The following is a 14044-nucleotide window of genomic DNA, read 5'->3' on the forward strand; positions in this document are numbered from 1 at the left end:
GGGCCACAACCACCATTGACATGTTCAAAGGCCATGCCACCCTTTGATAACAGAGACTTCTTCTGTTTGTTTGTTTGTGATTTGAGACAAGGTCTCCCTATGTAGTCCAGGCTCGTCTTGCACTCAAACTTGAATTTGTGGCGATCCTCCTACCTCAGCCTCCTGAGGGCTGGGGTTACAGGCGTGCGCCACCACGCCCAGCACTGTAACAGAGCCCCATTATTTCGAGGGATGAGCTGCCCAGACTGAAGTGTGAGTGCCCGTTGACTTCATGGTGCTGTCGTTGATACCCAGTGGAGAAGCCAGAGCTCCAAAACCTCTGTCTACCTTTGCTCACTTTGCCGCCTTCCACAAATAAAACCCCCCAGACTGTGTAGTAAGCAAGACATGTTTTACAGTGTAGATTTCCACTTCACAAATGAGTCGTGAAAGCTGGGCTGGTGGCACACGCCTGTGACCCCAGCACTCAAGAGGCTGAGGCAGGAGGATTGCCACAAATTCAAGTTCAAGTTCGAGGCCAGCCTGGACTACATGGTGAGACCCTGTCTCAGAACAGCACAAATAAATGAAAAAGATATAAAGATTAAAAAATCCATGAAGGTAAGATGTCCACAAGTTAATCATCTCAGCTGCCGACTCGTCTGTACTGAAGGATAGGGTGACCTTCTGGTGTCTGTCTGCTCAGTCACACCCGGCTGCTGTCATTTCAGATCATCCCTATTTCGTTGGCGTCCAGTTCCACCCTGAGTTTTCTTCCAGGCCGATGAAGCCTTCGCCTCCCTACCTGGGGCTCCTGCTCGCAGCCACAGGGAACTTGCATGCCTACCTGCAGCAGATGGGCCTGCCGCCCCCCAGGTAAGCTGCTTGGCTTTGACATGAAGGGGGACTTTTGCCCTTTAAAGTTTTACTCTTCACAAAAATAACTACTACTTGCCAGGCGTGGTGGCGCACACCTGTCATCCCAGCACTTGAGAGGCTGAGGCAGGAGGCTCGCTGTGAGTTCAGGTCAGCCTGGGCTACATAGTTCAAGGCCAGCCTGGACTACAGAGCGGGACTGTCTCAAAGACACACAAGCAAGCACCAAAAATGATGGAATATAATTGTGCAGGGTTTTCTTTCTTGCCTTGCTGAGTGAGTTCCTTTCTTACGCAGTGGTGAAAACATCGACAAGAGCGATGATGGCTTTGCCGGGTCCAGGATGGCTGAGCTGGAGATTAGCTGACTCGAGTACAGCTCCGAGTGAAGGGCTGCTGGCGAGGGTAAGCCGGAAGCTTCCAGTGTGGTGTCCCACAGACACACTGCTGTCCTGGTTGCTGCACTTGTCGTGCACTGTTTTCATGGCTCAGTCAGCAGGATGGACCTAATGGCCCATGACACCGTCAGGAGTTAACACTGGTAGTTAGGTGTGGTGGTGCATGCCTGTGGTCCCTGTCCTTGGGAGGCTGAGGCAGGAGGGTTGCTGTGAGTTTGAGGCCAGCCTGGGCTACATAGGGAGACCCTATCTCAAAAAACTAAGAGTTAAGATTGAGGGAGATGGCACTAATAAAAAAATGTGTGTGGGGGGGGGGTTGGGGGAGATGGGATGCCCCGAGGCCAGCCCAACACCCGTGAGCACACCTGTACTGTAAGTGGGTACTTGGGGCCATATGATTGCAGTTGTAGTAGCCTCAGCCACTCAGGGATGGCACTTTTTTGTTGTTTGCTTTGGTTTTTGTGAAAATGAACACTTACATTGTCTTTTTAAGTCAGAGTGCTGGTGAAGGAACTGTCTGAAGAAGTCCATGCACACCCAGAGTCGCTGTTCACCACACTGGATGTAGAGGATCGGCCGGACTCTGGGGAGCTTCCTCCTGGGAACCGGAAGCCAGGGGGTTTGCCCTTTCTTCCTGGGCGGCCCTGTGAGTCAGATTTCTGTAGCTGATTAAACTTTCTGCAACAGCCCCGTGGGATGCAAAGCGTGTTTGTGTCTTGTGCAGCCTCAGTTGGAAAGATGAGCTGGGGCCCAGGTCGCAGGCTTCGGCCTGTGTTGTGTGAGAAAGGTGGCAGGGCATGCACTCTAAGGCATTTTGGGTCAAAAGTGAGTCATTCTAAGCCATTACAGGTGGTGCACGCTTGTAATCGCAGCAAGTTGGGAGGCTGAGTCAGGAGGATTTCCAGTTTGAGCTCAGTGTGAGGAACTTAGCAAGACCCTGTCTCAAAAATAAAAAGTGAGGCTGGGGATGTAGCTCAGTGGTGCCACACTTGCCTGGCAAGTGCAAGGTCTCCTGAGTTTGATTGGTGGGGGGACTGAGAAAAAGCCTGAAGATGTAGCTCAGTGCAGAGCTCCTGTGCTGTGTAGCCCATTGAACTCACTGTGTAGCCAAGGTTTAGTCTCCAGCACTGCAAAATGATAATAATAATAAATAGAGATTGAAAAAGTCCTTCTGTTACTGGGAAGGCACTTGCACTTTTGTGTGTAGGCCAAGATTCCCTTGGGTTCTCGCGGTGTCTGTTTCCAGCAAGGAGCTTCGAGACGGGCTGGCCAGAAAGGCACCTGCCTCAGGCACAACACTGAGGTGGATTCAGAGAACTCTGGAGCCAGGGAGGAACCCTTGGTTTGGAGTCGAGGCGAAGCTCACAGGGCGCAGAGCTGACAGTGCACCGTTGCAGGGAGGCAGGGACGCTTCAGGGCACTTCTGGCCAGCACAGTTCTCGTGCCTGACAGCCAGCTGGCTCCTTCCTCCCATCCGTCTGTCTGCCAGGCATGTTTCCTGTGAGTGGGTCATGAAAGCTGTGGCCCTTTGTGTCTGACTTCTTTTCTTTAAAGGAGTGTAAAGGGATTTATGGGACAGAATTTTAAAAGTACACACTCAGAGAAATGAAGTGTGGGCCCTCAAGAGAGAGACCTGACTTCTATCTTCCTCGTTCTTTTTTTTTTTTTTTGGTACCAGGGATCGAACTCGGGTCCTTGCTCTTGCTCTTTTGGTTTTTTGAGACAGGGTTTCACTATGCAATTCAGGCTGGTCTCAATTCATGGTGATCCTCCTGCCTCAGCCTCCTGAGTGCTGGATGACAGGTGGGTATCACCACACCCTGCTTAATTAATACTTTAATACGATATTCTTAAAAAATAAAAATTAAACATTTACAATGAAAAAAAAATCAACATTTAGAATAATGGTGGGATCCAGCCCCGAACCTCTTCTGTAGCCCCATTCCTGGCCCCATTCCCCAACATTCTCATCTCACTTGCTTCTTGATTTGCCCTGCAGAATGTGCTGAGATAACTTGGTTGTGGCTCACATCGAGCTTTCCCATACTCATTTAGGCTGGTGTGGTGGCACAAGCCTGTAATCCCAGCCCTTGGGAGGGCTGAGGCAAGAGGATCTCCCCTAGCTCAAGACCAGTCTGGGCTAGCTGCACAGCCAGATCCTGTCTCAGACACCAGAACAGAAAACGATAACCACAAAAAAGAAGCTGGTCTCATTTTTTTTTTGTTAACGGGCCAGTGTGATTTTCTCAGAGCTGTGGCCCACCCCCATTTTCTCTTCCTTCCAATTCTGCCTAATAAGCCCACCTCTCATGTGTCTTGAAATCCTTTCCCTGCAAGGGTGAAGCAGGAATCTACTCTGCAGGGCAAGTTGGGGCCCCCATCTGCCCTCTGGGGGGCCCCTCAGGCTCCATCTGGTGTCTCTGCACATGGCTGGCTCTTGGGCTCAGGCACACTTTAAATAAATCTATGGGGAGAAGAACTTCTTTCTAGCTGTGATACAGTTGGAGCCATGAGAGTGTAAAATGGGGAGCTAAGGTGGGCAGGGTGTGCATGCCTGTCATCCCAGCACTTGAGGCTGAGGCAGGAGGATTGCTGTGAGTTGGAGGCCAGCCTGGGCTACACAGTGAGACCCTGGCTCTACATACATACATACATAATACATGAAAATAAGACAAGACAAAAAGAAATAAAATAAAATGGGGTCCTCTGGGGCCAGAGAACCCAAGAAGGCCCATGGTCACCTAGAGTGCCGAGACATTGGCCCACAGCTATGAGCCGCAGTGTCTAAGTGGAGGGAGAAGAACTTCTTTCTAGCTGTGATACAGTTGGAGCCATGAGAGTGTAAAATGGGGAGCTAAGGTGGGCAGGGTGTGCATGCCTGTCATCCCAGCACTTGAGGCTGAGGCAGGAGGATTGCTGTGAGTTGGAGGCCAGCCTGGGCTACACAGTGAGACCCTGGCTCTACATACATACATACATAATACATGAAAATAAGACAAGACAAAAAGAAATAAAATAAAATGGGGTCCTCTGGGGCCAGAGAACCCAAGAAGGCCCATGGTCACCTAGAGTGCCGAGACATTGGCCCACAGCTATGAGCCGCAGTGTCTAAGTGGAGCCTGAAAGATGTGCATTTTGAAAGCCCAGCAGTGTCTCCAGCTCCCTGTTGTTGAGAAGGAGCCATCCACCTCCAGCCCTGGCGCTGGGTTGGGCTGGAACCGGACTCTGAGTTTCCTGAGCTGAAAGCCCTCCACCCCTCCTATAAATTTCAGTGAGCTGCCTCCCAATTTGGCCACAGTGTGGATAAACTCATTTTGCCATTTTCGGGACTTTTCTTATACTCCTTTGATACAGGGTCTAACTATGTAGCTCAGGTTGGCCTTGAATTCACAGTGATCCTCCTGCCTCAGGCTCCTAGTGCTGGGATGACAGGCGTGTGCTACCACGCCTGGCTTTCCTGGACTCTTGATGGCAGGCTGGCGAATGAATCCAGACATCAGGGCCCCAGATTGGGGCTTCTGGCCAAGTCCCAGGTAACAGGGATGTGTTTCCTCACAGGCAGTTGGGGCGGTGACACTGTTTCAGTGACCACTGTCATCTGCTTGCTGTCACTGTTTGGACGGAACCAAAGCTAAAGTAGGGTCTCATTGTTTATTGTTTCTCCACAAGCCATTGGGTGTCTTTTTTTTTTTTTTTTGTGGTACTGGGAATCGAACCAGGGCCTTTGCTACACCCTCAGACCTTTTATTATTATTTTTTAAATTGTGAGCCAGTTGTGGTGGCACAGGCCTGTAATAATCAGTCTGGGAAGTTGAGGCAGGAGGGTCACAAGTTCATGCCCAGCCTGGGGAACCTACCATACTAGCAAATTAGGGAGAACTTGTCTCAAAATAAGAATAAAAAAGGGCTGGGGACATAGCTCAGTGGAAAGGCACTGGGTCCACTTCCTAGTACTACAATCAATCCAATGTTGAGACAAGGTCTCGCTAAGTCCCTCAGATGGAAATTGAACTCATGATCCTCCTGCCTCAGCCTCCCAGAGTACTGCATTTCTTGGTGTGTGCCACCATGCCCATTGAGTGTTTTTGTTTGTTTGTTTTTTTGAGACAAGTTCTCACTATGTAGTTCAGGCTGTCCTTGAGCTCACTATGTAGCCCAGGCTGGCCTCAAACTCAATGGCTATCCTCCTGCCTCAGCCTCCCAAGTGCTGGGATTATAGACCTGTGCCACCCACCATGCCCATTGAGTGCTAAATTTTAAGCATTCCTTCTTTTTCTTTTTCTTTGAGACAGGGTCTTGCTATGTAGTTCAGGCTGGCCTTGAACTAATCATGTAGCCCAGGGTGGCCTCAAACTTGTGGGGATCTTCCTGCTTCAGCCTCCCGAGCACTGGGATTATAGGCAGGCGCCACCATGCCCAGCTCCTTTTTCTTGAAGAAGTTGCAGTGAAGCTGGACATGTTGCTGGCCTCTTTCATCGGCGGTGGGAGGCTGAGCTTCCGGTTCTGTGCTGGCCGCAGCATTTGCAGAGAAAGACAAAGCGCGGTGCGGTGCGTGGAGGCTGGGGCCAGTGCTGCAGGAAAGCAATCTCCTCGGGGCTGCACTGTCGTTCCTGCCCAGTAGGGGCCTGGCTGTGGGAGTCCCCACAGACCACATCTGCCTGTGCGCCCCCAAACCAAGCGGAAAAAGTAAGGAGGCAGGAGAGGGATGTGTTCAGCAGAGCTATCCCCGAAGCAGAGGATCCGAAAGAGCTCCTAGATGATGCAGGGAAGGGTGACAAGGGGGAGACAGTCACTCAGTCTCTGCTGGTTGATCGTTATTGCAGGATGAGGTGGCAAAAGAGAGCACTGTCCCCCCAGGGACTTTGTACACACCACTAGGTGGTTACCAGTTAGACTCCTGGCTCCTGAATCCAAGAGTGGGGAGAAGGACAGATCAGAAAGGCAAGATGGGCTGGGTGTGGAATGATCCCAACACTTGGGAGGCTGAGGCAGGAGGAATGCTGTGACTTCGAGACCAGCCTGGGCTACACAGTGAGTTCAAAATCAGCCTGAACTGCGCAGTGAGCCCCTGTCTCAAAAAAACCCCCAGCAAAACAAAAAAAGGCAAGAAAGGTAAGATAGAGCTGCTTAGTCCTTCAGGGCAGCAAGTGGACTCTGAGTGGCCAGGACCAGGAGGTGGTGAAAGCTGGCGGTCGACAGCCTGTGGATCGTGATGTCCCTGACAATCTTGAAGACAGCCACGCCTGGTGTTCTTGGCCTTGAAAGGGATTAGCAGCTTTAAATGACCACTCCTGAAATGATTAACACCTGAGTGTGGAGTTGAGTAAGAACCAGACTGGAAGTTTAAGGTAGCAAAGGAGACAGGTGCAAAATGAAGGTGGAGATGCTGAGCTGTTAGCCTGCTTTTACTGGTTTTTACAAAATTTTTTTTTTTTGGTACTGGGGATCGAACTCAGGTCCTTGTGTTTGCGCAGCAGGCAGCGAAACCACTGAGCTAAATCCCTGGCCCTTTACAAAATTTTTAATGTCTTTGTTTTTTGAGACAGGGTCTTGCTATGTATTCCAGGTTGGCCTTGAACTCTCAGTGATCCTCCTGCCTCAGCCTCCTGAGTGCCTGGCTCCTCCTGCATTCATTTACCCTTGCAGCTGCAGGCCCAAGGGAGGAGGCAGCGCTGTTAGCAGAAATGACCTCAAGCTCACTGGTACGACCTCAGCCTCCCATGCACAGGCAGGGTGACGAGACTACTTGTCATGATGGTCACTTTTGAAGAGGATTTAGAGGTCAGTGACATACTTAGTTAAACTGAATGACCTGCGTTTCTGGAGTAGCACTTTCTCAGTAGATTTGCACAAACGCACATTGCTTTAATGTCTGGAGACAAGGGAAGGCTCAACTTTCAACCCAGAAAGCTCCATTGTGCCACACCAAAAAGACTGCTAGAATGAGGTTTTTCATCACTGCTTTATTGAGATGGGGTCTCAGTCTGATGCCCAGGTTGGACTCAAACTGCTGAGCTCAAGTGACCCTCCTGCGTCAGCGTCTCAAGTAGCTGGGACTACAGGCATGCTGCTGGGCCTGACTTTTGAAACACATTTGTATTTCTTTTTTTTGCGTGTGAGACTCTTTTGAAGATTAGATGGGAATATTTGAAGGAAAGTTTCTTTTCTTTTCTTTTTTCTTTTTTTTTTGAGACAGGGTCTTGCTGTATAGTCTAGGCTGGCCTTGAACTCACTATGTAGCCCAGCTATGTAGCTCAGCCTGGCCTTGAACTCAAGACAATCCTTCTACCTCAGCCTCCTGAGTCCTGGGATTACAGGTGTGCACCACCACGCTTGGCTACACATTTATATTTCTGAATGAATATCATATTTTTCTTCTGTTTCTTTTTTTTTTTCAGTGCTGGGGGTCAAACGCAGGGCCTTGAATGTGCTGGGTAAGTAATGGCTCTACCGCTGAGCTACAGCCATAGACCCATCTTGTTTCCAACCTTCCTAAGCATAGCTCTTAACTTGGGTTGGAAGGAGATTTATTTTAATCTCTTTAAGAATGAAAAAGTAAAGAACATGACTACATTTTTTATTGTTTAAAGGAAACTAAAGCAGCTGTCCCCTCCCCCCCTACAAACTGTCCACAGGCTAAACCTCTCCTACTTGTTTTTTTTTGTTGTTGTTTTTTTTGAGACAGGGTCTTGCTATGTTGTTCAAGCTGGCCTTGAACTCATTCTGTAGCCCAGGCTGGCCTCAAACTCATGGCAATACTCCTGCCTCAGCCTCCTGAGTACTGGGATTATAGGTGTACATCAACATACCTGGCTCCTACTTTGTAAATAAAGTTTTATTGGAACACAGCCACACCCAGTAGAGAGGAGATTGGTTGCCAGAGAGATGCACAAAGCCTGAAACACCTGCTATCTGACCCTTTACAGAAGTTTGTGGATTGCTGATCTAGAGGGTGACGCAAGAAAAAGTCCTTACAAGTCTCCAGTGTAGTCTAGCCGGGCATGGTGGTGCATGCCTGTAATCCCAGCACTCGGGAGGCTGAGGCAGGTGGATCACTGTGAGTTTGAGGCCAGCCTGGGTTATATAGTGAGTTCTAGACCAGCCTGAATTACAGAGTGAGACCCTCAACAACAACAAAAAAAGTCATAGAGGAATCATGCCAAAAGATTCCAACTGAAAAGATTACAGACCAGTCTGTTATTCACCTCTGCATCCAGCCACCCCCCCACCCCCCTTAGAGGAGGTCATATTATTGTAACAGGAATCAGTGAGTCAGGGTTAGGGTTCTATTAGGCAGTCAGGACTGTGGCCCCATAGTGGAATCTGCTGAGACATCCATTAGGTGTCCGTGGAGGTCCCCAGAGCATAGTGAGGCTGGCCATGGACTCAGGATGTGTGGGCCCTACATAGACACTGTGGAGATTGGACCCTAAAGATATGTACCGTCCTGTAGGTTAGAGATTATGTTGCTCACACAACAGCCAAGCTCCCTGCTGAACCCAACCCCCTAGACCAAGAGCCCTCATAGGTTTTCCTACTCAGAGCCCCTGCCAGCTAGCGGGAGCACTACTTTCTTGCCTTTCTGCCTTTCACTTCCTTGCCTTTCTAGCTTTCACTTTCTTACCTTTGAAGCTTGTAAATAAATCTGTTTGCAACTTCCTCCTCAGACTTTGGTTTTGTTCCCTGTCACCATGGGACACGACCCCAGCATTCCCGTAACAGTGTCAGCTTGTTCTGCAGCTTCAAGAGACACAGCACATGAAGCCGATGTTCTTTTCTCCTTCCCTTCCCTCCTTTCTTCCATTCCTTTTCTTTTCCCTCCCTCCCTCGCTATATGGCTTAAGCAGCATCTCATTTCAGATGAGATCCTACTTCTCCACCAAGTGAGCAAAGCTCATGCAGGAGAGACTCAGAGAGCCTCTCACAGGGCCAGGCCCCTGGGAACCCAGCCTCCTGGGCACTGTGCGCATGCTCAGCCCCACAGGGTTGGCCCCACTGCCTGGGTTTCCATGCGGGGCTCCCAGTGAACCTGAGCTGCTGGATCCTCGGGTTCTAAAAGCCAAGGGGACTGCTCATGGCCCAGACACTTGGAGGATGTTCCAGAGCAGTTCGACCAGCTCAGATAAAGCCGCCCATCCGAGGTGGCTGCAGGGCTCCTCAGTAAGAGGCCAGGACCTTTTGCTGAGGATTGAACCCAGGGCCTTTGCACTGAGATGTACCCTCAGCCCTTTTCTTAATGTCTTATTTTGACACAGGGTCTCATTGAGTCACCAAATTGCTTGGGTTGTGCTTAAATTTGTGATCCTCCTGCCTCAGTCTCCCAGAATGCTGGGATTACAGGTGTGCGCCACCTCGTCCAGACCACCCAAGTTTTTTTTTAGAAGAGTTCTAAGACCACTTTGCTCTTCCCTTATCCACCCCAGCTGCTTTCTCGACTATAGCTGTCCAGGAAATGTAATGTAAGCCACGTGAATCACTTGAGATTTTTCTCATGACCCTATTAGGAAGTAAAAAGCAGAGATGAAATGAATTTTAGTCACGATAGCGCTCAGGACCGCTCACTCCCCAGCTGCTGGTGCCCACGCCTGGGCGAGGGAACTCGGGCTATCTCTGTCCCTAGCCCCTCCTCTTGGACACTTTCCCGCTCTCTGTGCCTCCGGACCACCTGCTCCCAACATCCTAATGTCTACCTCACCCCCAGCCTAGAGCAATGGAGCTAACGACCATGGACCAAGATCTCCTAAACCATGAGCCAAAACAAACCTTTCCTGCCAGATGCAGTGGTGCATACCTGTGAGCTCAGCTCTTGGAAGGCTGAGGCAGGAGGGTCACCACAAGTTCAAGGCTAGCCTGGGCTGCATAGTGAGTTCAAGGCCAGTCTAGACTATATAGAGAGACCCTGTCTCAAAAACCCAAGGGGAGGAAATGAAGAATAATAAGACAGATTTTATTCAAGGGCAGACTGTGACGATAGATACAGGCGAAGGGGTCTGACCGCTGCCATCCTAGGCGGACCAAAGACCACTTCGCGCCCGCCTCCCCTCTGCTGGTACCCCTGCTAAGGATATATAACTGGGTCACTGAGGCCAGGTGAGCATGTGCACACCCCATAACTCCCAGCATTCTTCAGCCCTCTCCTGGCAGGCGGCCGCCACTCTCTGTGCTTCTTAAGCCTTGTTCCTGGTGGGCAGCCCCAACTCCTTTCCACTGAACTCCCCCTCTGACGTCCCATTCTGACCTTTTCCCCTCACTGTCTGTCCCTATAAAACCTGCTAGCCTGTGGAGAGTTGTGTCTCTCAGCTTTGTTCTCCTGGCGGTAGGGATGGCCACTGTGGGGTGTTGCTGTGGGAAACCGAGCTCAACTCTGCCCCCCACAAGGCCAAGCCAGGATTTATAGCCAAGGGGCGGGGGGGGGCTGGCGGGTGCAAGTCATCCCTGAAATATCAGGGGCAATTATTCCTGCTAGGCCAGCTCGATAGAGTTCTTGCTGAAGGCAGCTGGGCAAAAAGACCCGAGGGTGGTCCCATGCCAAGGGTGGGACTTGTGCTAAAGCTACCTGGAGGATTCTTGCTCCAACTGCCCTCTGCCGGGATGAAGCTGGAGCCCGAGCTCAGGCCTATGCGGCAGAAGGCTGAGGGCAGGCTGACTGTAGTTCCCGCAAGGGGTGAGTCACTTCGGCCAGCCCAGCGCTGCCAGGTGGGCTCCTGGGCATGAGTCACAGCAAGACCTCAAAAGCCGCTCCCTCTTCCTTCTACACGATTTTGTGTTTGGGATGAAATCAACACAGGTGGGCATGTATTAGTCCTGCTGTTAGATTTGGCCTTGTTGTCTTGGGGGTTTTTTCCCCTCTTTTTTTTTCTTTCTTTTCTTTCTTTCTTTCTTTCTTTTTTTGCGATAGGGTCTCACTACGTAGTTCAGGCTGGCACTGAACTCACTATGTAGCTCAGGGTGGGCTCGAGCTCTTAGCGATCCTCCTGCCTCAGCCTTCCGAGTGCTAGGATTACAGTCAGGCACCACCACGCCCAGCTACCAAATAGTGTTGTTGAAGGAAGGAAATGCTATTCTCGAATCTACCAGTCCCTGATGGGACATTTGTGGGGAAATTTACTTGGCAGGGTGGTTCAGAAATCCTTAAGAACATTTGCAAGTAATGAGTACTTTCTGCACTTGAAGATGAATAAACATTGACAGCAAAACATTGCATTACTTTACTTCTCTATTTTGTTCTTGACTTAGACATAGTTTAGAAAGCAGCCAGACTCCCTGGCAAACTTGAGACGGAAGCTACTGTTGATCAGCGAATTTGGCCTTTCTAATCGTTAGGACTAATAATATGGAACTCTTCAATTAAGAACTGTTGAGACACATGGATAATTCGATTCATCAACTTTCATTGGGTTGGTTTGGTTTAGTGGTGCGGAGGATGGAAGCCAGGGCCTTCTGCATGTGCACCAGGCACCCTACCACTCAGCCGCAGCCCAAGCAACATCAGTTTTGCTTGTTCTTTTGAGACAGGGTCTTGCTGTGTGGCCCAGGCTGGCCTCAAACTTTCGGAGATCCTCCTGACTCAGCTTCCCTAGTTTTGGGTTCACAAATATGCACCATCACACCCAGCTATCAGGCTTTTTATGTCACTGAAACAGTGCAGAGGGACAATTTGCTGCAACCAAGGATGTGGCCATATAGACCTGTGGGATTGTGCCATGTGTCTTGAAAGGGTTCTATGTAACTGGCGTTCGTTCTGCTGTCAGATGAGCAGTAGGAAGTGCAGCCATATAGGAAGCTGGGCATTTCTCTTGTTGACAGATCACACTAGAGCTCCTTTGCCTGGCTTCCCTTGTTCCTGGCTGGATAGTGAGTGATTGTATAATGGTGTAATTCTTTTCTATTTGTGAGCAGAATTATGGTGACCTAGGGAGCCTTCAGCAGCCTGAGAGTCTACTACTAATAACAGGTCATGCCTACTTCCCCAGCCAGCTTTGCCATGCCCTAATCTCCTATCTTAGTGGGGCACACCTGTAATCCCAGCACTCAGGAGGTTGAGGCAGGAGGATCACAGCAAGTTCGTGGCCATCCTGGGCTACATAGTGAGTTCAAGGTCAACCTGAACTACATAGTGAGAACCTGTCAAAAACCAACAGTAAAGGGCTGGGGATTTAGCTCAGTGGCTTTGAGCCTGCCTCACAAACACAAGGTCCTGAGTTTGACCCCTGGTACCAAAAAAACCCCCGAAACAGTGACAACAAGAAAGAGACAGAAGAGATGATTTCTCTCTCCATCATGTAGTGCCACAGGGAGAAGGCAGCCATCCACAGGCCTGGAAAGGTCTTCACCAGACACCAGATATGTCAGTGCCTTGATGTTGGACTTCTGGGCCAGCAGAAGCAGGAAAAATTAATATTGTTGCTTTTAGATTTTGAGACAGGGTCTTGCTATGTCATTCAGCCTGGCTTTGAACTCACTATGTAGCCTGGGCTGGCCTTGAACTCTCAGCAATCCTCTTGTCTCAGCCTCTCAAGTGCTGGGATCACAGGCATGCACCTCCACACCTGGCTGCAATTTCCCTCTCACACCACTCAAAGAAACTCAGGATGGCAGCAGTGGTAGTTCTTTCAGGGTAAGCTATTGAGAATTTAAAGTCTAGCAAAGGGTTCTGTGAAGGCAAAATGGCTGTCGGTGGTGTTGCACAGCTATGAGGATGTGCGTGGTGCCTACAAATTGGCAGCCTGAGCAAGAGAATTCATTGTCCATACCCGAGGTTTTCTCCCACAATAAATCATTCAAGACACAAAGATCATAGTTGGGGTAGGCAGAGAAGGTGGCTGTGGGCTCATCCCATACTTCAGAGGGCTTTCCCGAATAAGGCATTTTCTCCTCCCAGATATGTACCTGGAAGGAACCTCCCTATGCAAGGGAGCCTGGCTGGCTGTTGGAACTTTTTAAGAACCTTTGTCATAGCTTTTGTGACCTTAAAAAAAAATCTATTTTGTTGTTGTTAGTTTTTTTGTTTGTTTTTTGGTACCGGGGATCAAACTTGGGACCTTGCGCTTGCAAGGCAGGCGGTGGAACTACTGAGCTAAATCCCCAGCCCTGTTGTTGTTTTTTTGAGACAGAGTCTTGCTATGTAGTTCAGACTGGCCTTGAACACAGTGATCCTCCTGCCTCAGCAGGAGTGCTGGGATGTTAGGCGTGCACCACCACACCTGGCTCAGAAATCCTATTTTATGATTGTAATCAAAGACAAAATGGTAAAAGTATAAATTATGTACATGTAAAGTTGCTAAATGAAACAACATAAATCATTTTGTTGAGCGATGTCAGGTGATTTCTTCCAATTTGTTTTTTCCCTGCAGGTCACCATTTTCTCCCTCTTGGCCCGAGCATGTGTGTTGCAGACAGCTGTTCTGGGTTCCAAGCCCAACCTCTGTTTCCTCTTCCTAAGAAGAATTGAAGAATCCCTCTGAGCCATTTGGGCTCAGATGGTTTGGGCAGAGCAACAGGCATTGGCCTTCACCTCCCGCCTCTCTCAGGTCCTGCAGTGCCAGCTCACGCTGACCTTTGCAGTCCGTGGCTCTGTCTGGGGCCCGGGGAATTCATTTTGTGGCACGCTGGAAGTGGAAGCAAAGGGAAGCAAGTTGGCCCCGCTGTAGTTGGAAACCTGGCGTCCTGTGCCCTCCGCTCGTGGGCTTCCTATGGGTGCTGTGCAAAGGGTGCCTCCTGCACCATGCAGATGGCTGTGTCTAGCTTTTGAGTTTTGCTGGGCTTGCACAATCCCAATCAAGCTTTTTAAAG

General features: G+C 49.8%; 1 protein-coding gene across 9 annotated transcripts in view; it reads left to right on the forward strand.

Annotated features, from left to right (window-relative positions):
* Ctps2 (CTP synthase 2) overlaps positions 1-13783 on the forward strand; it is a 62747-nt gene extending 48964 nt beyond the window's left edge. For 5 of the 9 annotated variants that reach the window (XM_021245343.2, XM_004866120.3, XM_004866123.3 and 2 more), the window contains exons 17-19: positions 711-855; positions 1153-1259; positions 1746-1940. In XM_021245343.2, coding sequence (XP_021101002.1) covers positions 711-855; positions 1153-1222 — 215 coding nt within the window. In that variant the 3' untranslated portion in view covers positions 1223-1259; positions 1746-1940. Of the gene's footprint in view, positions 1-710; positions 856-1152; positions 1260-1745; positions 1941-7650; positions 7687-13605 lie in introns of those variants that run through there. The other 4 variants (XM_013066048.3, XM_087193689.1, XR_206125.3 and 1 more) reach the window with 3 other exon arrangements.
* The last annotated feature ends 261 nt before the right edge of the window (positions 13784-14044 follow it).

This window comes from Heterocephalus glaber, unplaced genomic scaffold (genome assembly GCF_053883595.1).
Source record: "Heterocephalus glaber isolate CG9 unplaced genomic scaffold, H.glaber_assembly_v1.0 deba00001594, whole genome shotgun sequence".
NCBI classification, from domain to species: domain Eukaryota; kingdom Metazoa; phylum Chordata; class Mammalia; order Rodentia; family Bathyergidae; genus Heterocephalus; species Heterocephalus glaber.